Source organism: Chelonia mydas, chromosome 5, assembly GCF_015237465.2.
Source record: "Chelonia mydas isolate rCheMyd1 chromosome 5, rCheMyd1.pri.v2, whole genome shotgun sequence".
NCBI lineage: Eukaryota > Metazoa > Chordata > Testudines > Cheloniidae > Chelonia > Chelonia mydas.
The window spans coordinates 93,815,743-93,839,581 of NC_051245.2; the positions used below are offsets into that span (position 1 = coordinate 93,815,743).

Genomic DNA, 23,839 nt, shown 5'->3' on the forward strand with positions numbered 1-23,839 from the left:
CCCACACTACAAGAAGGATGTGGAAAAATTGGAAAGTGTACAACGGAGGGCAACAAAAATGATTAGGGGACTGGAACACATGACTTATGAGGAGAGGCTGAGGGAACTGGGATTGTTTAGTCTGCGGAAGAGAAGACTGAGGGGGGATTTGATAGCTGCTTTCAACTACCTGAAAGGGGGTTCCAAACAGGATGGATCTAAACTGTTCTCAGTGGTAGCTGATGACAGAATGAGGAGTAATGGTCTCAAGTTGCAGTGGGGGAGGTTTAGGTTGGATATTAGGAAAAACTTTTTCACTAGAAGGGTGGTGAAGCACTGGAATGCGTTACCTAGGGAGGTAGTGGAATCTCCTTCCTTTGTGGTTTTTAAGGTCAGGCTTGGCAAAGCCCTGGCTAGGATGATTTAGTTAGGGATTGGTCCTGCTTTGAGCAGGGGGTTGGACTAGATGACCTCCTGAGGTCCCTTCCAACCCTGATATTCTATGATTCTATGATCTGTCAACTGGACAAAGTCAAGGTAGGTGAGATAGTATCTTTGATTGGACCAAATTCTATTGGTGGAAGGTCCATAAAAGATATTACCTCACCTACCTTGTCCATCTCTTATCCTGTGACCAATATGGCTACAACAACACTGCAAACAATTGAACAAAGTGCAAAACACACTACATGATTTTAATAAATCCTTCAACAGCTTCTATCTCTAGACAGCCAATGTAAGGTGGTTCCAAGATTTAGCAACAGATACTCAGCTCAGTGCTAGAGCTCTGCTCAGTATAATGTGGGGTGAGGGGAGGAGATATGTCACCCTGTAACTATTGGGAGCTGGTTCAATCACAGTGTAACTTAAAGCAACCTCTAGAGTGCTCTATATTATACCAACTTGTAACAGCCTACCCAGGGGGCCATTATTCTGGTCAGGGTTCAATAAAGTGCACTGCAGCCCCATTCTTGGTACAGCTGGGAGGAAATGGTGTAGAGACAGCTTTATGCCAGCCAGGGATTCCCACACAACAAAGGAATCACCAACTGCCCATTTAGAGTGGGCCAGAATCCCCCCTTCTTAAGAAACAAACAAAAATGTCATCACTAAAAATCAAAATTCAGGATATTATGTCATCACTTAAGATACTTCTGTCATACAAAAGCCCACTCTAACAAACTAAGCTTTGGGACTGTCACTTACACTGGCTTTACACTAGGGTAACTCTGTTGGCTTTAATGGAGTTATTATTGATTTACACTAGGCCTACTGTCAATAACTAAGCACTATGGCCCTGATTCAGCTCCCATTAAAGTAGATGGAAACACTCCCACTGATTTAAGTGTAAGCGAAATCAGGTCCAACAGTGTGAATTAATATGCACAAAATCTACAGCACTACCTACAGTTATCAAAATGAGCCTTCATCGGTAAGACATTCTTACCAAAACAAAAAACCTAGTGAACAAATTCAGGCTTGAAAAATCCATTTGCCCACTTGTCAGAACCAATAAGGGGACCTATATCATCAATTTCTGCAGGATTTTGGCTTTCCTTTTAAAAACAAAAATTTCTAGCCCTCATGTTTAGGAAGACAATCTTCCAAACACAAATCAAATGTTCTGCAGTGTCATCTTCCTGACACTTCAGCTGCTGTTCATTGCTTTCCCAAGCCAGAGAAGAACGAAATTAATAACATTCTGGTTAGTTTCACTGCAGCTATTCAAATAACTATGGGTGACAGTACAATTGTCAAGACTCATGTCAATTTCATGCTTGTAAAGGTAAGAAAAAAATACCACCAACAGCACAGACAGTACTGGAGTTATTCACAGGAAAGGAGGATGAAAAAAATGGAGCCTAGGAAAGGGTTGCTTAGCAAAAACCTCTTCCTTTCCCACCTTGTGTCTGCCAGGAGGCCATGCAGTGAGAGAAGTAACAGAAAACTCCTTCTTCCTTTGGGGGAAGTAAAGAAGACTGGAGCTTCAAGTTCATCAACTACCAACTAGTCAGAGACTGAAATAAAAGATGAAGCCCCTAAGCAAGGTTCACAGACAGTACACTGGTAGAAATCTCTCCATCCTCCATCTGACCAGGAACTGCGAGTAGCAGGGAGCTGGGCTTCTCTCCAACATTTTGCCTCTGGACCTCATTAGTGGCCCCTCCCTCATCCATCTATCACATCTACCCCTGACTAATTGATCTAGTCATCTGGTGTCTGATTAGTTTTTCTAGCCATGGCCAGGACTAAGACAGCAGCTGGACAATGAAAACAAACAGATATTTCAAGGACCACTTGTTATATTTTACTACCAATCACCCAAACAAAGCAAAATACACAAAGGCTAACTTACATGCATCCCCAAGGAACCATTAAAGCACAAAAAAACAACAACCCATAAAACATATGTTCTACAGCCCTTTCCAGTGTATTGTCTGAACTTCATTTCACAACCCCCTGCCCATTATTTCATCTCCACTGATCATCTCTTTTCTCAAGTCAACATTGAGTATCACTTCTCTGCAGATAAAATCCCAAACTTATACCATCTTTCCTCTTTTATCCCTAAATTAACTTGCAGCCTGCCTAAATCTCATCCTCTGGCTTGCTTTTTCTCATAACTTCTTTCATCTCCACTCATTCAAAATGGATAGATCAACTGGTAACAAAAGCACCCTGAAGCAAAGCCCTGCATCTCTACTGCTCCCCTCAGTTCAACTCAGTCAATTGACAATATCGCTGGGATCTTCCTGGTTTGCAAAATCTTTTGCCCACAAAAACCTCTGAAACACTGTCCATATTAGACATCAGTTCTTATATATGACCTTATTGTGTCTTATCTAGACTCTTGTAGTTCTTTTGTTCCTTTGGGTAAAATGCCTGCTGAAGTCGATTGCAAGACTCACACTGATTTATAAAGAGCCAAGATTTTGCCTTCTACACTTTCTTTGTAAAGCCCAACTCTCAAATCTTCAATTACCCAAAAGCGCAGCTCCATGTCCCTTTACTTCTCTCTGGAGGTGGTAAACGCAGCTCCATGTCCCTTTACTTCTCTCTGGAGGTAGTAATATCCCATGTTCAGAACCCTTTAATGGTTTCTTGTCCATTTCAGATTGTTTACGGATCTGTTCTTCCATAAGATTTGCAATGAGCAACTTCAAGCCAAAATAAGCATAGCACAGCTCCTACTGACCCAATCAGAAGAAGGCTCCCTTTCAGGTCACCTGGCAGTAACACTGTCTACAAAACCAAAATCCTAACCATCTTGGCTGCCATAATATACAGGTTGCACACGCAGCAAGTTCTGCCACTGGAAAAGGACTCTGCTAACTGGTTACTTTAAGTGTCTTAATAGTGCACCAGATATCAAATCACAATACTTTTCACAATCCTTTTGAATTTATCTTGTCCTGTTCCGTCTATTCACTGTACTCCATAACTATCAGATTTCTTTCAGCCACTTCCCATTGGCTCGCCACAATAAATAGTAGATTCTCATCCCTGGCTGTCCTTGGCATAGATTTTTCTCCCTCACTTTCCATCCTTTTTTTTGGTCAGATTGATTCCTTCACTCTTCAAATCCATGTTAGCAACCATCACTTCTCCCTTGTCTGTGACTTCTAAATCTCCCTAATAAAAAGACAGCCAAATCCTACTCCTTGAACTTCCCAATTTTCCTTTCCTTAATCATTGTCCTTAAAACTTAACCCTCAAATCTCTTTTCACCTGTGCTCTATAAAATCTACATATGCTACCTGCAAGATAACCTGTATACCTTGTTTCACATGTAGAGATTACATACGTTCTGTTATACTTTTCAAGAATGGTGCCATAATTCTTTTGAATTGTATTATGTACACTCTGAATGGCATAATTCTGTGCTATCCACAAGGTAACAAGGGATGTAGAATCAATGTCATACAGCTGAAGACCCAACAATCTGGCAACCTGATGAAAATGGTACCAAATTTTCAGAGCACGCGTGGGGCATGGAATAGAACAGAACAGACTCCTCACATGAATGCCCAGGGACACACTAATGAACACTCTGATGCAAAAATGCCATTTGGAGAACATTTCACGAGGAGTAACCAGAAACTTAAAAGTGCCAGACCTAAAGTGAACTTCACACAGCCATGAAACTCTGGGAAATGAAATGCATACCACTCTTCAGACCACATAAATATGCAATAAACCATGCTCTGGGATCTCTATTTGATGAAAAAAATGACATCCAGTAGCCAAAACATGTGTAGTAATCTCTATGAATGTTTTAGCATATGTCCACTGCCAGCTTTTTCCTGTTTAAAGCTTGGTAGCAAGCAGAATGAGCCTGGGAATCAACTACCAGACTTGTTCATGCCATCACTAATGCTCACTTGTTCCCTCAAAAACACATTTCCCAGTTAATATATTCCTATATTCTTCCTTTTATTTGCATACCGCACATCTGCATACCTAAATAATACTTACATGAAGGGCATCAGCATTATGCACTCCTTTAATTTTAGATCTATTTATGCATTTTCCAATTGTCCATTACTTATATGCTCTGTATTTTGTCCCCTCCCTATCTGCACACCTGATCAGCAATGTATGTATTATTGATATAAGGCCATGGGTGAATACACGGCACTTTACTGACATATAAGAAGACAAAAGCTACTTACTGCTTTCCGTATTTATCCAATGGAAGGTTTGGGTGTGCAAAGAATGCAGGGTCAGGCCCTAAATGAGCCATCTGGCATGGCAAATAAGACAAGGGGCAGAAGAGAATCCTTCGCCATACATCTTAGTATATTGCCTGTTTCTGTACTTGAACAATATGATAATGCTCAAACTACTGAGGCCCAAATATGAAGATACAAAAAAGGAAAAAGACGCAGAATAAGGGACACTAAAACAATAGGGCAGGTAGCTATAATTTTGGATTCACTTATTTTATATAAATGGCAATTTGGAGCCAAATTTTCCAAAGAGTGGGTGCAATTTGCACATATACATTTTCCCCCATAATTTTGTGCCCCTAAATAGGATTATTTGTGCCTCAAACTACCTGACTGTGGGAACAAAAAGGGAAGCTGGGATTCAGCCCTTTTGGAGATTTAACTATTTGTATTTCATATTTTATATAATTTCAGTTTTTGTGTTCCACATTGTTTGAGGTAAATAATTAACAATAATAAATGTGCACTATTTCAGATTAAGATATAAAATGAAGGACAAGGAACAACTGAGAAGTACATTTGAAACTTTCAGTACAATGATACAGTATGTGTGAACTGATTTTATTATACTAACAACTGGGTGAGTGTTATTGTCCTTTGATCTGATGGGGTGAAAAAGATCTGAAGTGCAGCTGTATTTTTGTGAATTTCCTGCATGAGATGAAGAGGTCTTCTGTATATGTTAAATCTTGTGTTCTAAACTTTTAATTGGTATAATTAAAAGTACACCCAGAAAAACTAATTGCAAAACAGTATTGTTTATTTTTAAGCACTCAGTTTGCCATGCATTGGATAACAACTCACACTTTATAAGGCTAAATCCCAAGAAATGTGTGATACAGTATGGCAGGGTGCACATCAGAAAAAGGGTACCTTAACTCTTTTTTCTCACTGTAGTATCTGTGCCTAGATGCAGCAACAGAGTACTTCCTAAATGTGACTCGATCCAGCAAGAACCAGATGTTTCCTCACTCCAAGTGTCTGGATCCAATAATTTTCTCATGGTCTGTTTTTGGATCCAGACAGTTCCAGGTGTTTTCTAACTAAGCATCTGTGGATTCAGCAGAGTCCCCATGTTTTCTAACTGACTAGGCATAGATCAAGGAAGATTTGTATGATTTCGTGTTAAATTTGCTTGAATTCAAGATTTTACTTCTCCCCCTTTCCAGTTTTATTATGAACTGGAGAAAGGAGGAAGTAATTTTATTATACATATGTACAATTTAGGAAATCAGTGTTTCCCGGGCATTAACAGGCATGCTTCCCTTTACCGAGATATGTAAAGTCTAGATCTCTGAGCACAAGCCCAGTCAGATTCCGTACATCAGCCCTCGAATGCCCTCTGTGCAGACACGGCACATTTCCTCTTCTCAGCCTCAATATTTCCCCCTGTCCATGCACAACCGGATTTTTAACAGGGCTAGTCTGGTTTATTTTTCTCTCTCCAAGCTGCCTGCTACAAATCGGAGCGGCAGCAAGACGACATGCAGGCATCTAGGGGCACAAAGGGCGACCCTTTCACCACCTCCTCCTCCTTCCTCGTAACCTGTCGCTCCGGAAGGTGTCCAAAATGGGGGCTAGAAACTCCCCCACTCCCACCTTGGCAATAGCAGCAGCTGTGTCCTCCTAGTCTGCTTGTTCAGGGAGAGCTGATTTTCAGGGACTGAGCTCAAAGTTCATGCTCTGAAACGGCACAAATGGAATGAGGCGCTTGGAGGTGGGGAAAGCTGTGGGAGGGCTAGATGCTCTGATAGCTTGGACAGAGCGGATACTCCTTGCCCCCAAGCTATCTCCTACCCCCTCCCCCTTCACAAACACGTCCCTAGCGGCAGACGGCTCCGATCCGCAGTGGAGCCACTTCCACCCAGCGTCACCAGGGGCAAGGGTAATTTCTTAGATGCATTTAATTTCCGTGACAAACGTGTTCCCCTGAACTCCCCCCCCCCCCCCCCCAGGTACAGCTTGCGGCTGCGGGCAGGATTCCAAGTTTAGCCGGAAATTTACCTGGCGGAACCAGCGCGTATTTTGGCTTTAGCGCTGTGTCCATGTTATCATCAGTCATCTCCCCCACCCCCCGCCATGAACTGATCTTTATTTTACATTCATAACCATCACAAATAACAACCGGGGCACCTTTTCTAAGCACCGATTCTCACTGCATTTTAAAACCCCAGCCCCCGTTCCTTTACCTGGTTGAATCACTCCGAGACAGTAATCTTCCCCCAACCCTCCCAAGCCCTAGGACAAAGACGAGGAATCGGGGGAGAGGGGGGGAGGAGGGGAAGCTGGGTGTTTGTTTTCCCCTCCCCTCTCACTCCTGCTGCTAGAGCCACTGTCTGAACGCAGGAAGTTTCAAACGTCTCCTGGCTGGGTGTTTTGCACGCTCCCACCTCGTGAGAAGCTGTCTGAGAAATGCCCACGGCGCTGCACAGAGAACATCCCCCGCCCTCCCTCGCACAATCCCTCCCCAAAAGTGTCTGCAGGGAGAAACTTCTGTCTCCTGCTGTTGTTGTGCATTGCACACTCCCGTCATCCCCCCCCCCCCCCCCAGAGCACTGGCACCCGGGACACACACATACAATTAAAACATACGTGTTACACCTGGCCTAAAATAAACCCAGCACGCAGCCACGCAAAACAAACCCAAGGGGAGAAACAGTCCCCTGCAACTACAATCCACCGGCAGGATTCAGCCACAAACAGATCCCTGCTGACTCGAACAGGACTCTCCACACACGCTGCACTCGGGGAACGGCTCCGAGGAATCTAGACCTAAGGGCAAACTTCGATCTGCCCCTTCCATTGCCTTGCGCTCCCTTGCTTAACTTTGTGCCAGCCCAGACTGAGCAGCAGCAGACCTGGGAGAAGGTCCTGCCTGCGGCATCTGCAACGTTACCATCTGCTAGAAAGTAGTGCATGTAGTTTGAAGGAGGGTTACCTGTCCTATATTGACGTATCCGTATTTGCTAGCTATCCTGCTGGCTTCCTGGTGCCCCCCAGTTATCCTCACAGCCCAGTGGTTGGTGTACATTCGAGTCCTGCAGGCGGGTAGCAGGAACCCCAGCAAGAGGGTGAGCAGGCAGAGACGGTCCCCTCCTCCTCCGCCTCCCCAGCAGCAGCGACTCTTCCAGCCCATCTTCTCCTCCTGTGCAAACAAGCCCCACGAAACTTCTTCCTTCTTCCGAGGCTCCTCTCTCACCTCCAGGCGACACCAGCAGCAGCACGCCTTCCAAAGTTACCCCGAAGAGGCAACCAGAAATAGCTTCGAATATTGCATTGAACTTTCTTTGGGTTTAAATTATTAGCGGTTATGTATGATTATTATCATCAGCAACTGTTGTTATTATTAATGTCCCTCCTTTCTCCAGGGATTAAGGAACTTGTTTCTCTCTCAGTTGCTGAGCTTCAGGCTTCTCCCTCGTTCCCCTGCTACATGGGAAGTCTTCTCTCTGTAGGGAGGGAGGTGTCCTTTGCTTTTCCTTCTTTCTCAGATTTCCCCCCTCTACTTATCTGCTCTCTCTCTTTCTTTATTTTCTTCTTTTCCTTTTCTTTCTCCCTCCCTCCCCTTGCCCAGAGTACAGCAGCAGCAGCAGCAGCAGGCAGTGTTGAGTGTTGGCAGCTGAGCTCCTCAGTTCAGTCAGCCTGTGTAACCTCCCTCCCTCCCTGCCTCCCTCCCTCTGAGTAGTGAGTGCGGAGTGTGAGTGGAAATGGCAGCAGCGCCTTCTCTGCATAAGTCACTGTGCACCCCCCTTCTCTCCTCCAGTTCCCTCCCGGCTGATACCAGGAGCCAGCCCGGTCCTAGCGCCTTCCTTTTCCCATTACAAATACAAAAGCCTTAAACAAACAGCGCGAGATGATCCCACGACCGAAAACAAACAGCCAGCAAGGGATGTGGATTTGATTCAATTCATTATTTATTTCAGTGCAAAGAACCGCGCATAATAGTAAACGTACATGGTATCATCACCAGGCGTGCAGCCACATCCTAGAGTACACATGCACAGACATGCTAAACCCAACTCCAAAACCATGCATCAGAAGTTTATAGTGTATATCTTTATACATTGCAATAATAATAAAAGAAAGTGTGCTCAACACCAGCACAGAAAAACAGACACCTAGAATTGCACATAAAAAACCTGTCACATGAATAAAATCAACCCTCTCATTTCTTTATCATCCAGGATAAAACATTTCAAATACCTGTCATATAAACATAATTCTTTTCAATTATAAGTTCTTTGGGTCAAGGATTGCCACTGACTATGTGTTTGTACAATGCCTAGCACAATGAGGACCCAACCTGACTGAAATGGCGATGCTATTGCAATATAAAATGTTAGTCAGAATTAAAATTTTAGTTCTAATTATGCCACACCTCATAATACCCTGCTAGGGATGAGTTGGAGGATTGTCTTTGTAATCCTTGACATATTAATTATTTTGAAAATATTATTTCATAGTAACACTGAAAAATAAAAATCCACACACATCAACTATATTTTAAAACATATGATAGTATAAATATTAGATATTTTATGTTGGAGCACTGGATGCTGTGGCAACAGATGCTTTTGAAATGTATATAATAAATATGTAATGTCTTTGAAGAGTATCTAAGAATATCAAATATTGCATTATATCATCACCAATTATACAAAGAGGCTTAGTTTTAGAGAAGGATAGGCTAGTGGTCTGAGCCCAGAACTGTGCATGAGGACCGAATGAGTTCTAATGGTAGCTCTTAATAAGTATATGAATAGTAATGTTGTCTTCAGTGGCATTACTCACATGCTTTAAGTGTGCGCCAAAGTGTTTTCCTGAAGCAAATCCTCATATTTGCTGCCAGCCAATGATAGCTCCCTTGTGACCTTGAACAAGTCATTTAACGTAGCCTTGGTTTATCTGTAAAATGGGGATATATAAACCAATGTATCTGCCTCCCAGGGGAGTTGTGAGGATTCATTAGTGTTTGTAAAGCTAGCTGAAAATTAAAAGCACTATATAAATTCAAAGTATTATTTTTTATCAGAGATCCTAAAGAACATTACAGAAACAGGCATTAATATTCCCATTCCTACAGAAAACAGACATGAGAGTTTTAGTGCTTTTCAAAGGGTCACATAGCAAGTGGGTAATATCTTGATCCCAGTTCTCTGTTCTAAACACTAAATATGCTGTCTCCCTAATTAAATGTAAATTAGCGACAATAAAACAAAATTATACAATCTATATTAAAATATTCTATGCACCCAATTCACTTATTTTTTCTGTAATTTTGTTGTATTCTATTACTGGCCAACCTGTCCCCATATCTGTCATTAACTTTAATCGGGAAAATCCACTCTCTATTCCCCCATTGAATTATCTGTTCCCTGTCTCTAAAATTTCACTTGCCAGGAAATTTTTCTCTTCCCTGTATGTTTTTCTGTAGTTTGCATTATCATTTGCTAATCATATTACAACACACTATTTACCTCTGTCGTCAGTTCCAAGACCGCCATGGGTTTACCTCCTCTAGAAATTTCACAAATAATGACTCACTCTTTAGCAAACAATGGGCCCAATCCTGGTTCCACTGAAATCAATAGCAGAATTCTCATTGACTTCAGAAGAAGCAGGATTGGGCCCAGAAGGGGCTGTCATGTTGCTGATATTCATAAATCCACATTAATTGAATATGCCATTAAATCTCCTCCAGCAATTAGCCCTCCTTATTGATTACTTTAATGATAATTACACAAGTCAGCTCTCTTTCACAGCATTCTACATTTGGAATGTTTAAAGTATATTTAATCAGAAATAATCTCCCTACTGAAGTATATAGCAATCAATGTCCTGCAAAACCTAGCTCTCTTGCTGTTGATGTTTTTTTTAAACTAAGAGGAATGGAAAAATTGTTCACTAATCATTTCTCAGTGGACTCCACTTGTTTCTTCACTAATTTGTTTCCAGATATGTGTGTGTCTTTTTTTGACAAACATAACATGCAAGGTATTGACCATAAATGAAAATTTATAAGTTAACGGGGAACGGGTTCAAAAATGTTTAGCACTTATATCAATAAAAAAAGGGTTGGTGATGCAATAGAACATCCTTCCACAGATAGATAGTACCGTAAAGGGATAAGGAATATAACGCTATATTCTGAAAACCAGTTCTTGATAAATGACATCATTACCAGCCCCAAGAGACATATCTAAGGGTATGTCTTCACTGCGGAGTTAACTCAGATGATCAGCCTGAAGTGATCATCCAGGATGCCCTAGCTCAGATATGAGCAGCCTTACTGCAAAGCCATACTTGAGCGTATCCACTGTAATGTATCCACACTGGTGCTTCTTCACTTGTGGGGTGCTAGGACTTCCAGGGTTATATCCCAGGTTTCTTAGCCATTCAGTAAGCTGAGCCACTGTATCGTGGGAGAACTCTTCTGCCTTTCTGGGCACAGGGGGAATTGTGGGAAGGCACTGAAAAACTATCTGTACTCATGTTTAGCATCCAATCTCATTGCAAAGTGGGCATGTTACTATCCCCTAGGTAAGCAGCACTTGGGCTTTATCTGATCCCCAGGATGAGGCAAGTAGCTGTAAAGCACCATGGCAATCAGGTGAGAGGTTTTTTTGTGTGGACAGGAGCTGGGTTAAGGACAGCACCTAAGTTGACTCTGCAGTGAAAACAAGTCCTAAGGCTGTTTAAAGGTTCAGGAACATGTAAGTCTCTATCACCAACTCTACCACAACTTGCTTTTTCTACCTCAGTTCTCTTCCTACTACTTCTATCACCCAACTGTGCCTGATCATTTCTTGATACTCAATGCAAACTTCCACCTGAATCTAGCTCTTGCCCTATGGTTATTAATACCTAAACCCCTTTTCCATTGTTACTCTCCATTGATAATGATTATGATGGGTGTACTACCTACACTGGCCCTGAGAGGTTAAATTAGGCCCAATTAACCTCTAGGCAGCACCTGGAGGAGGAGACAGGGAGCAGGAATTGATTAATCCAGACATGAGGCTCAGCTGGGCAGACACAGATGGGGACTATATAAACCAGGAAGCTGGCAACAGAAGGGGCTGGAAGGAAGGAGTCTTTAGTTGTTTCCTGGGTGAGAGGAGGTGTGTCTAGGCAAGTAGCCTAGTTACTCTGTGGCTTGGTAAGCCTAGTGAGGTAGGCAAGGCTTGGGGGAAAAATAGCAAGGTATGGGGTAGATCAAACTTTCTCTGCTGATGAGAGGGCCCCTGACCTGGGACCCCCCTGCCAGCTGCTGATGAAGTGGTCCTGGTGGGGCAGTGACTAGGAAGACTTCCTGAAGTAACAAAGTTCCTCTTGACAAATGGGCTCAGGAAGGGGGTGGGGGAGATCTGTATGGTGACTTAGCCAGAGGACTGAGTCATGAAGAGGAAGCTGCAGTTCTTGGAGTTTGCAGGGCAAGAGGATAATGGAAGAGACCCTGCCAAGGGATGCTGGAGATAATTTCTGGGATGGCCAGCAGGAGGTGCCACTAGCAGTGTGTGAACCCCATGACTGTGCTTCCATGGCTATTCTTATTTGATCTAAGTCTCTTCTCTATTCTTGCTACTCCCTACCCCAAATTCTTTCCTGAGGTTCTAATTTCCCTTCCTGTCTTGGGAATTCCTGAGCCTCAATAAGTCTGGTAGCCCCTCACATGGGTCTCAGGCTGTGGGTCACTTTAAGACTCCTCCATTCAAATTTTGCATGTTCTGGAGTTGTAGAGGTGTGCTTTGCACTCTAAGGTATAATTAAGAAGGAAACCTCAGAGTGCCAATGTGTCTGGAGTGAGCAGCAAGCCAAAATCCTGCCAAGTAGCAACCAGATACGTTGGGCCCTGAGGATCTTCAAAAGTAGGGAGGACTTTCATAAGGCACTGGGAGTATGTGTTAGGTTTTGGAATAGGTGCCCTGGGGCATGCTGAGTGAAACAGTATCCACCTAGGAAGAGATGTGATTACTTTGAAAGCAGGGCTGTTAGCTCAGAGATTTAGGTAAGATTTAGCATTACCTCAGACCTTACCGTCCTAGAGTTCAAAGCCAAAAGGGACCACTTGATCATCCACTCTGATCTCTTATATATCACAGGCCAGTACCCCCGCATGAAACCCAACAACTGACATTTGACTAAAGTAATACACCCCATAGGAGACTAAACTATTGTGTGCTATAGGGAAAAAATAGAAGGTACCAAGGTGCACTAATGCCTGAGGCCTCTGGAATAATAGGGAAATGATTAAGTGAGATGTGAGACCTATCCTAGCTAGTGACTGGCACCAACATCATGAAGTGGAGACAGGCCAATTCAGCAATAGAGGAGAAGAAAAAAATCTATTTGAAGTGTGATTGTAAAACCAGAGGACTCAAGGAAAGGTGTAGTTACTACAACAGACTTTAACCTCACTGTGCTTCACCTAACCCGTCTGCAAAGTGGGGATTCTCATTGTCGATGAAGAGCACTTTGAGATCTGTGATGATGGGTGAAAATTGCCAACTATAACAATGGAAAATTGCAAAGATATATTTGATAGTGAGACAGCATAATCTAGTGGATAGGGCAATGGATTGGGAGTAAGGAGACCTCAATTCTGTTCCCAGCATTGCCACTAACCTGCTGGGTTACCGTGAGTGCTTCTCTTTCCTTTCCCAGCTTTTGTCTGTCATCTCAACTGAGATCTGGGACTGTCTCTGTATATGTGCAGTCCCCAGCAAATGGGGCTCCAAGTTTGTTTGGGTCCTCTAAGCACTACTGTAGTACATATAACAATTTTACTCCTCTTATGTATGTCTTGGTATCTTAACAATACAGTATATCTTCTAAACCTCTTAATATTAGCCCTTGAACATTGTTTTCATACAAACATGGAATTTCTTAGGGCTCATTCTCATGACAGGAAATTGCTCACCTTTTTGAGGTAGTAAAGATGTTTTGTCTCTTTAATTCCTTACTGAATCATGGACACTTGTAAAAGTAGGCTCAGAAAAATGTATTTAAGCATAATGTACACTAATTTGTAGGTATAATAAAAGTTAATCATAGCTAACTATGACTAACAGGGCTCCACATCCACTATCTTTCTCTAGTAAATGAAGGGGTCACTGCTGGCATCTACAGCTCTTCCTAGAAGATAGACTCTACTGTATCCTCTCATGTGTATTTATTATGGCTCCCATCACTACAGTATCTGATTGCTTAACAATTTTTAATGTTAGTTTCCTCACCGTGTCCCTGTGAGGTAGGACAGTGCTATTACCCACATTTTACAGATGAGGAGCTCGGGCACAGAGAGAGTAGGGTCCAGATCCTCAAAGGTATTAGAGGCCTGGCTGCCTCTTTAGGCACCACTGATGCTTTCAAAGCCACTGCTCAGCTGCTGTCTAGCCCCATAGTCACCTAAGTTCCTCAGGCACCTACATTTCCACCAGTCTGCATTTGCAAAGTCACTCAAGCCCTGATGCCACCCCACAGTGGATGAGCAACTTGGAGCCCTAGCTCAAGCTGAACACCTAGAGGCCCCAATGTGAGAGGCACTCCCCTGCCTAGTCTGAGCATGTCTTACCAGTGAGACCTAATCTTCTAGGCATGCTCTGAGCATGCCTAAAACCTGATACCTTTCAGATGCCACAGCAGGAGAGCCAGATGTAGGCTACTGATGGGGATGGAGTCAGAAAACCACCCATTACCAAGGCAGTCAGGGGCACAGAGAGCATAAAAGAGGTATTGAGCAGGAAACACTGTTTCTGCTGCTAGGGCATGTGTTACCTAAGCAGTTGACCTGGCTTTGGTGTCTCCCTCCAGAGGAGCATTCATGCCTGAGGATTCCCAATGGAGGGAGGTGCCTAACTTTGACCCATCAGCTAGTTTGCCCCAGGTCAGCTGCATAGGCACCTAAGCTCCTCTCCTCTCCCCTGCCTGTCTCCTGGGCATTTCATTCCTGGCTATTTTAGGTGGTTCCCCACTTAGCACTATGACTTATGAGGATCCCTTTCTTAGACTTTTAACTCTTGCTGTGTATTCTCTGGGAAGCCTGAGCACCTAGCTTGAGGCTGAGGTTTCTACTGGGCAGCAGGCAGTGGCGGATTAATGATTTTGCTGCCCCCAGGCCCTGAAATAATTGCCACCCCCCTCCCCCATAGGAACTTGTTTTCGTTTTTTTACAAATTCATTTGAACTAAAATGCATCTAAATATCATTAAAATAATTGAACATTTACAAGTTTTATTATAAAGAAAATTACAAGTACAGTGGACCCTCGCTTGAACATACGTCTGTATAGCGCAATTTCACTTATAGCACGGGACCGCACACGGATCCAAAACCCCATGTTCAAGCGGGGGTCCGGTATATATCAAATATTTTTTTTTATTTTATGTAGATACAATAAAAGAAATAAAAGTATGTGAGTAGTAAGTAATTAAATTTGTTTATGCCTACACCTTTGAGCAGCAAACTTATTAATTAATTCTGTATAATCCAGAGAAGTTGTTAGATCCTTTTCAATTGTCAGGAGAGAAAGGGAGTTTACTTTTTCTTCACTGAGATTAGCCCTCAAATAGATTTTCACCCTTTTTAATGCCGAAAATGATCGTTCCGCTGAACAGTTTGTAGCAGGTGTGCAAACGAACATTCGTAAGGCAATATCAATATTTGGATATACTGAATGAATGTTTTGATTTCAAAGAAGGCTGCAATATCTTAAAATTGACTTCTTTTCATTTTCAGGAATTTCGACACCTTCCAAATCTGATCGAAAATGTAGACACTCATTCACGAATGATTCTTCTAAATCTCCTTGGTAGCATAGCTGTAATTTTTTAGCGTGAACTGTTATATCTGTTGTTGAAGTATTGGTAATGTTAGAGAGAAACTGAAATCTGCCATAAATTTCTTGATACGCATTACTTCTGCGTTTTAATTCAGAGCATACAAGGTCTAGTATTGTTAAAAAGGTATCCACCTTAAATTTATCTCTACCACACATTTCCACTTCAACTTCACGTGTCTCATCAGATTGAAGTTTACGCTTTCTTTTTCACCTTGTGTCAAATTCATAGTCTTCAGTTTCAGATTTTTCTTTGGCTGTCTCTTCGTATATATCAAACGAGTCCCGTATAGAGTTAATGTGTCCTATTAGTGAGTTGTAGAGTTCTACAACTGTCTGTATATCAATATAAACATTTTACAGTTTTTGGCTAAGTTATATGAAATCTTTCCAAGAGTGAGCTCCAAAATACAGCCATAAAAGCTGCCTCAAGTCAGTGGAGTTTTCGCTGCAGGCCTGCAGCTTCATTACATGTAACAGGTTTCTCAGTAGCATCTTCCTTTATTGTATTTAAGGCTTTAATTATAGCCTTCCAGTTTTCACTCAAATTTTGACAAGCTTCCACTCGAGATGACCGAGTCTCAGAAAGTCTTTTTATTACTTTACTGCCTAGCTTCAAATTAGATAGCAAAATCTCCCACCGGTGAGTAGAGACAGAAAAAAATGAATAAAGATGTTGGACAGTTGAGAAAAACAAACATGCTTCTTGACAATTTTCTGCTGCACATACTCCAACCAGATTTAAAGAATGAGCAGAGCAAGGCACATACACAGCATAAGGATTTATATTCTTCATTCTTGCTTGCAACCCGCTATAGACCCCAGACATGGTAGTGGCATTGTTGTACGACTGGCCACAGCAGTTTGCGATATCTAATCCATAACAATTCAGAATCGAAAGTACAGCATCAGCTAACTGTTCTGATTTGTGGCCAGTATTTGGTAAAAAACAAAGAAACCTCTCTACTGGTATGCCATCATCATTTACATATCTCAGTATAAAAGCCAATTGATCAACATGAGATACGTCAGGAGTTGAGTCAACGCTTATCGAGAAATATTTGGCTTCTTTTACTTCTTTAATAATATTTGATATCATATTTGAAGCCATCAATTTTATAAATTCATTACATATATAGGATGAAAGATAAGATAAGTTACCTCGACCTTCATTTCCGTAACGTGCAATGTGATTTGCTAGAAATGCATTGAATTCTGCGACAAGCTCAAGGGCCATCATGTAATTGCCGTTATAAAGTGATCCAAATTTTTCCACCTTACCTCTAAATACAAGTCCTCTGCTTGACAGTTTCTTTACCATTGCTACAATCCTCTTCAACACATTTCTCCAATAAATAATGTTGTCTTCCATTTGAAATTTTAAATTCGTATCAATTCTTCCAGATATCTCGTCTCTCTTCACCATTGTCAGTACACGTTTTATGTTCAGTCAAATTTTCATGTTCGCATAGTCAAGCTGATATGTTTTTCCAGTCATGGTATCCACTCATCGCCAGACTAGAGATCCCTCCAAATAATCAACATGGGGCACAAAACACGGCTCCTTTGCTCTCCGAATATACAAGATATTGTTGTGGCTTTACTTCACCGTTTAAAACGTCGTTCAAACACATTTTTTGTTAGAACACGATTTTATCATATATTGTCTTTTTGAGTGAATAAAATCACTATCAATATTTTGTTTAATACCATGCGTTGATAAATACTCAATTGTAGTATCATTCAATATCCATTGGGCCGGGTCGTCACTTATGGTAGATATTTCAATGTCAGATTGAATTTTTGATTGACATGATTCGCAAATCTCTGCAGTATTGTCAAAGATATCCAGATCAACATGATTCCCGGTAGTCTCTGATATGCTAGTATTTGGAGCATTTTCTTCAATACTAACCACAGCCAGAATTTCTTCCTTAGTTTCACTATGTACTTTAATCACATCAATATTTTCAATATCAACACCAATATTTTCACTTTTTACTTCACCACTACTTTCAAGTATTTTTTCTGTCTCACTGTTGGCACTAACTGATAACAAAGGAATCCATTTTGTGCATTTTTGCTATCATTTCATTTTCCCTTTCTTTTGTATAGAATTTTTTTTTAACTGAGAACCGCTTAATTTCTTCCTTCCAGTCATATTGTTAATGCTTAGGATTGCCACGAGCATGTTCCTTACTAAATGGCGTTGCGCCGTCATGAGTGGTTTCAATACGCGCTATGATTGGTAGAATCGCGGCGCACGTCAGTAATGCCGCAATTACAAAAATGCTGCTATTAAAAATTTGCTGCCCCTGCAAATTTGCCGGCCTAGGCCTAGGCCTTGTTGGCCTAGGCGATAATGTGCCGCTGGCAACAGGCCATCTAGCGATTAGCATAGCATCACTGAACAGAGCAATACTTATTCACCTTTGTGAATCTAGCTTAAGTGACTTAACCAAGGTCACATAGGACATGTGTGGCAGAGCAGACCTGGGTGTCAAGTCCTAAGCTAGCGCCGTAACCATTGGACCATCTTTCCTCTCACTGTGTTAACCAAAGTTTTTATAATGACCTTATCCCTATAGTAGAGTTTTGTTGGTGTGGGGAATGTGATTAAACAGAGCTATGCTATATGAGTGACGTCTACACTTTTCTGTTTATTTAGGGTGCAATTCAGCCATGCATACTCAAATTGATTAGTGCCCTGCTAAATGAGTAACCACATAATCATATTATAATCATTTTCCTTCACCTTGTTTCCTCTTCAGTGGCACTACGTGCATAACAAGGCGCTACACAGCATGAGTTTGAGTGGCTGACATGGGTTCTGAATCATTTTACACTTATGTACCCTAACTCTCTATACTGTGTTCATCACCATGGTTTGTCACTGATTGCTGTGGCCTCTGCATGGATTATATGTTAAAAGGCCTGACTTGACAATAAGCACAGATAAATACAGATTATCCAGTGAAAAGATGCAAAAATGAAAAAAGATCCCTCAAAGATATACCTTCTTCAAGGATGTATTTTGGACTTGAGGGGCAGTTTCCTTTAGCATCTGCTATGTATAAGTATGCTCTCTCTGTGTCTACATGGGTGTACATATAGAGAGCAGGTATGCATGCGTGTACACACACACACTGCATCCCCTTACTGACCATTGGATGCTACCCACTGCCAGGTATAAATATTGCCCTCCCAATGCTCTAGTCAAAGAAAAATAGAAACAAGTACTTAAAAGGATATAATCTTTGAACTCTGAGGAGAGATGGTTGAATGAGTGATTTTATTACAGGGAAGCAGAATTACAAGTCAGGAAACTTCTTTTCTCTTAAGACAGCATCCACCAACATTCTCACCCTGGAGAATCAGAAACTCAAGGGGTTTTCCAAAAAGAAAATCAGTATGGTGGCACTGAGCAACAACAATAAAGCAGATGCTAACAGTGAGAACAGGAAGATTTGTATTGGTTTATTTGTTTGAATATAAAAGTAGGGAAAAAAGGGCTAAGGTATCGCTATTCAAACAGACACACCACTGAAACCTACAGAAGCACAAAGAGAACAGAGACAAAGACTTCAAGACAATGGAGCAAATAATTAAGGAATCAATTTGCAAACATCTAGAAGATAATAAGATGATAAGTAACACTCAGCATGGATTTGTCAAAAACAAATCGTGTCAAACCAACCTGATAGCTTTCTTTGACAGAGTAACAAGCCTTGGGGGCGAGGGGGAGGGGAGGGGAGGGGGGAGTGGTAGATGTGGTATATCTTGACTTTAGTAAAGCTTTTGATACCGTCTCACATGACCATCTCATAAACAAACTAGGGAAATGCAACCTAGATGGAGCTACTATAAGGTGGGTGCAAAACTGGTTGGAAAACCATTCCCAGAGAGTAGTTATCAGTGGTTCACAGTCATGCTGGAAGGGCATAACAAGTGGGGTCCCACAGCGATCAGTTCTGTTCAACATCTTCATCAGTGATTTGGATAATGCCATACAGAGTACATTTATAAAGTTTGCAGATGATGCCAACTGGGAGGAGTTGCAAGTGCTCTGGAGGATAGGATTAAAATTCAAAATGATCCGGACAAATTGGAGAAAAAGTTTGAAGAAAATAGGATGAAATTCAATAAGGACAAATGCAAAATCCTCCACTTAGGAAGGAACAATCTGTTGCACACATACAAAATGGGAAATGACTGCCTAGGAAAGGGATCTGGGAGTCATGGACCACAAGCTAAATATGAGTCAACAGTGTAACGCTGTTGCAAAAAAAGAGAACATCATTCAGGGATGTATTAGCAGGAGGGTTGTAAGCAAGAAACAAGAAGCAATTCTTCCGATCTACTTCTCTCTGATTAGGCCTCAACTGGAGTATTGTGTCCAGTTTCTGGGCACCACATTTCAGGAAAGATGTGGACAAACTGGAGAGAGTCCAGAGAAGAGCAACAAAAATGATTAAAGGTCTAGAAAACATGATCTATGCGGGAAGATTGAAAAAAATGAGGTTGTTTAGTCTGCAAAAGAGAAGACTGAGAGAGGACACAATAACAGTGTTCAAGTACATAAAAGGTTGTTACAAGGAGGAGGGAGAAAAATTGTTGTTCTTAACCTCTGAGGATAGGACAAGAAGCAATGGGCTTAAATTGCAGCAGGGGCGGTTTAGGTTGGACATTAGGAAAAACTTCCTAACAGTCAGGGTGGTTAAGCACTGGGATAAATTGCCTGGGGAGGTTGTGGAATCTTCATCAATGGTGATTTTTAAGAGCAGGTTAGACAATGTCAGGCATGGTCTAGATAATTGGTGTTGCCAGGAGTGCAGGGGATTGGACTGGACTAGATGACCTCTCGAGGTCTCTTCCAGTTCTATGATTCATGAAAAAATGGGCTATCTTAAAAACAAGGGAAATTCTGAAATGAAACACACACTCCTTTTGCGAGGAGGGTGAATTTGGCCTCCTGTCCCTCAGAAAGGCATTCAGGAGCATGGAGAGTCTGAAACAAGATTCCTTTAGAGCAGGGGTGCCAAATGTATTGACCTGCCAAGGCACATACAACAATATTCAGAAGTTCAAGGGCTGGGACGCACCTGCCAGGGCTTGGGGCTTCAGCCCTGTGGGAGGTACCTGATAGGGCTCGGGGCTTCAGCCCTGCTCATTCTGAAGCCCCAAACCCCAGTAGGTATGCCCTGCTTGGCAGAAGCCCTGAGATCCCCCTCCCCACTGAGCAGAAACCCCTATCCCACCACCTCGCTGCAAGGCAGAGGTCCTGAGCTCCCCCCGAAATCTGGTGGGTGGAGAATGGGGGGACGGGGGATGTGGCGGACTCCATGAGCCACACTTTAATGGTAAAAGAGCCACATATGACGTGAGCCACAGTTTGGCCACCCCTGCTCTAGAGGCTGAAACTAAGCAATGGTAAAAGGCCCTACCAAATTCACGGCTATGAAAAATGCATCATGGACCATGAAATCTGGTCTCCCCCCATGAAATCTGGTCTTCTGAGTGCCTTTGCCCTATACTATACAGATTTCATGGGGGAGACAAACATTTCTCAGATTGGTGGTCCTGACCCAAAAGGAAGTTGCCAGGGGGTCACAAGGTTATTTTAGGGGGGTTGCGGTATTGCCACCCTTACTTCTGCGCTGACTTCAGAGCTGGATGGCGGGAGAGTGGCAGCTGCAGCCCGGGAGCCCAGCTCTGAAGGCAGCGCCACCGCCAGCAGCAGCGCAGAAATAAGCATGGCCTGGTATGGTGTTGCCACCTTTAGTTCTGCACTGCTGCCTTCAGAGCCGGGCAGCTAGACCGTGATGGCTGCTGACCGAGGGCCCACCTCTGCAGGCAGCAGCAGAGAAGTAAGGGTGGCAATACCATACCATGCCATCCTTACTTCTGCGCTGCTGCTGGCAGCGGCTCTGCCTTCAGAGCTGGACTCCGGGCCTGCAGCCGCCGCTCTCCAGCTGCCCAGCTCTGAAGTCAGCACTGCCGCCCGCAGTAGTGCAGAAGTAAGGAGGGCAGTACTGCAACCCCCTCTACCATAACCTGGGGACCCCTCACAACTCCTTTTTGGGGCAGGGCACCTACAATAACAACCCAGTGAAATTTCAGATTTCAATGGCTGAAATCAAGAAATTTATTATTTTAAAAATCTTATGACACTGAAATTGACCAAAATGGACCATGAATTTTGGGCCCTAGCAATGAGGCTTTATAAATGCGTAAAGGGTTCTTATGTAGCCATTGGGGAAACTGTTAGCTCAGTTTCTGAGGGGGGTGGGGTGTATTGACAGCTTCTGTCTGAGCCAGTTCAGAGTTCTTTCTCTGGGAGATTATTTCATCATTTCTACCAAATGAAAGCCTCTTCCCCTTTCAGATTCCCTCCCACTCATGCCTTTCTCTTAACAGACCTGAATCCCTTTCTGCTGCCCACCTGCAATACCTTCTCTGCCTCTCATTTTGGACCATGTAGTCATCCTGTGTCCTCCCCTTTGCCCATGTGGTCACCTCTGACCTCTCCATCACCTACAGTCTCCACCCTGCTTCCCCACAATGCAACTCCTTGTCTGCACCTTCTTCATATAACTTCCCCCTCTCTATTCCCTTCTATCAGTTTGAAATCCAGGTCATAGTTGAGAGATCCTCAGTTATTATTACTGTGGTTATTTGTAGTACAATAATTCTTAGAAGCTCCAATCAAGATCTTGACTCCATTGTGCTAGATATTGAATAAACAGTTCCTGTGCCAAAGAGCTTACAGTCTAACTGGAAACGATAGGGAAATTGATAAAAAACACACACACACTGATAATTTGCAAGCAACATGTGAGTTCCATGGATTTTTTTCTGGTTGTTCATATACTTATGTATTATTTTTGGATAGAGTTTTTTTGTTTACTTTTTTTATATTAAAGTTATAGAGCAAGGGTGGGAGAGAGATGATGATGTGAAGGGATTGGCTGCAAGGAGAAACAAAGCAAAGCATGTAGAGAATGGAGAAAAGGATGAAGGGGAGTTGAAGTCAAGACACTGAGGGGAGTAGGTGGATAGGAGCTAGAGAAAACTGCCAATCAGCAGAGGGGGGAAATCTTCAGAATAAGAACTGTAGAAAGCATTGCCTGACCTCAGTGGTGTATGAGGGGATGTTTAAAATCTGCTGTAGCTGCTCCTGCTGACTTCAGTCTCTGGCTGACTCGATTCCAGAGATAGTATACTAGACTTTAGAAAATGCAACAGAATTCCTCTCAGCCTAAACGGACCACAAACATTCCTACTACAAATTAGAAATGGGTAAGTGTATGTGAGAAAATGAAGCTCGTGACTGAATCCTAGTGTATGTCTACACAGCCAAAGCTTCAGCATGGGTAGTACAAACTGGCATGGACCCTGGCTCATACATGGCCCAGTACCCTGTGCTACACTGTCTTCACTGCTATTGTTAGCCTCGCTAGCTAGATTCAAGCTAGTTTGGGTAGGCTAGCCCATGCACAGCTGCTGCTATGAGACATACCCCTAGTTTCAACTTTAATTGTAGGGGGGTTATTGTGGCACCATGATATCACCCCCTCTTACTTTTCATTTGAGTGTATTAAAAAAAAATTAAATGATACAATTTAAAATAACAACTTTTAAAAAAATAATCCCCTGGTCAGAGTTAAGGTTGTGGAGTTGTGATGAAATACACATTGCTTTATGTTGATAAGAATAATGTGTGGATTTTTTATGTAGGGAGTGTATGATTTATGGTCTTATTCGTTTCCTTGCCTTTAAGTGATCTGGTCTGGTAAATGATGTAATATTGAAGATAAAGTACATTGTCATCACTGAGAAGCCTTAACTAGTTTTTGAAATGAAGGTGGTTTTGTTTTGGAGTTATTTTATGAATGAGACAAGAGACAGCATTTACCACCTTTCTCTGCTGTTGAGAAATTAAACTCCTACAATTCATGAAGAAATTAGATTACTCCCAGAAAGGTTTCACTCACTCTCTAGAAGAAATCCAACCCCCTACTACTAAATTATGTCAGATCACCCACCCCCATTAACACTCTTGTTCTCACTCCCTCTTTTCCCCTCCCTCTCTGTTTTACCTTCATTCCTTCACTGAGTTAAATAATAGAAGTACAGAGACTTCATTTTTTAAAATTAGTGATTAGTGGCTGAATGCTTGTAGTAACAAATCACATGATATTGGGAGCCAGGGTGTCTATTAACAATTTCAATTCTTAGTTGGAGTTAATTCTCCAGAGTTAACTATTATTTGTAGCTCTTTATGTTAATAAGA

At 42.2% G+C, this 23,839-nt stretch overlaps 1 protein-coding gene and 1 pseudogene across 3 annotated transcripts in view; both read right to left on the reverse strand.

Moving 5' to 3' along the window:
* Positions 1-8,437, reverse strand: part of PCSK5 (proprotein convertase subtilisin/kexin type 5) — a 298,169-nt gene extending 289,732 nt beyond the window's left edge. The window contains exon 1 of one of the 3 annotated variants that reach the window (XM_037901828.2): positions 7,648-8,409. In XM_037901828.2, the coding sequence (XP_037757756.1) occupies positions 7,648-7,845 (198 nt within the window). In that variant the 5' untranslated portion in view covers positions 7,846-8,409. Of the gene's footprint in view, positions 1-7,647 lie in introns of all 3 variants that reach the window. The other 2 variants (XM_007065550.4, XM_043547161.1) reach the window with 2 other exon arrangements.
* A 6,701-nt stretch (positions 8,438-15,138) lies between these two features.
* Positions 15,139-18,610, reverse strand: LOC102936227 (annotated as a pseudogene).
* Between the last annotated feature and the right edge of the window lie 5,229 nt (positions 18,611-23,839).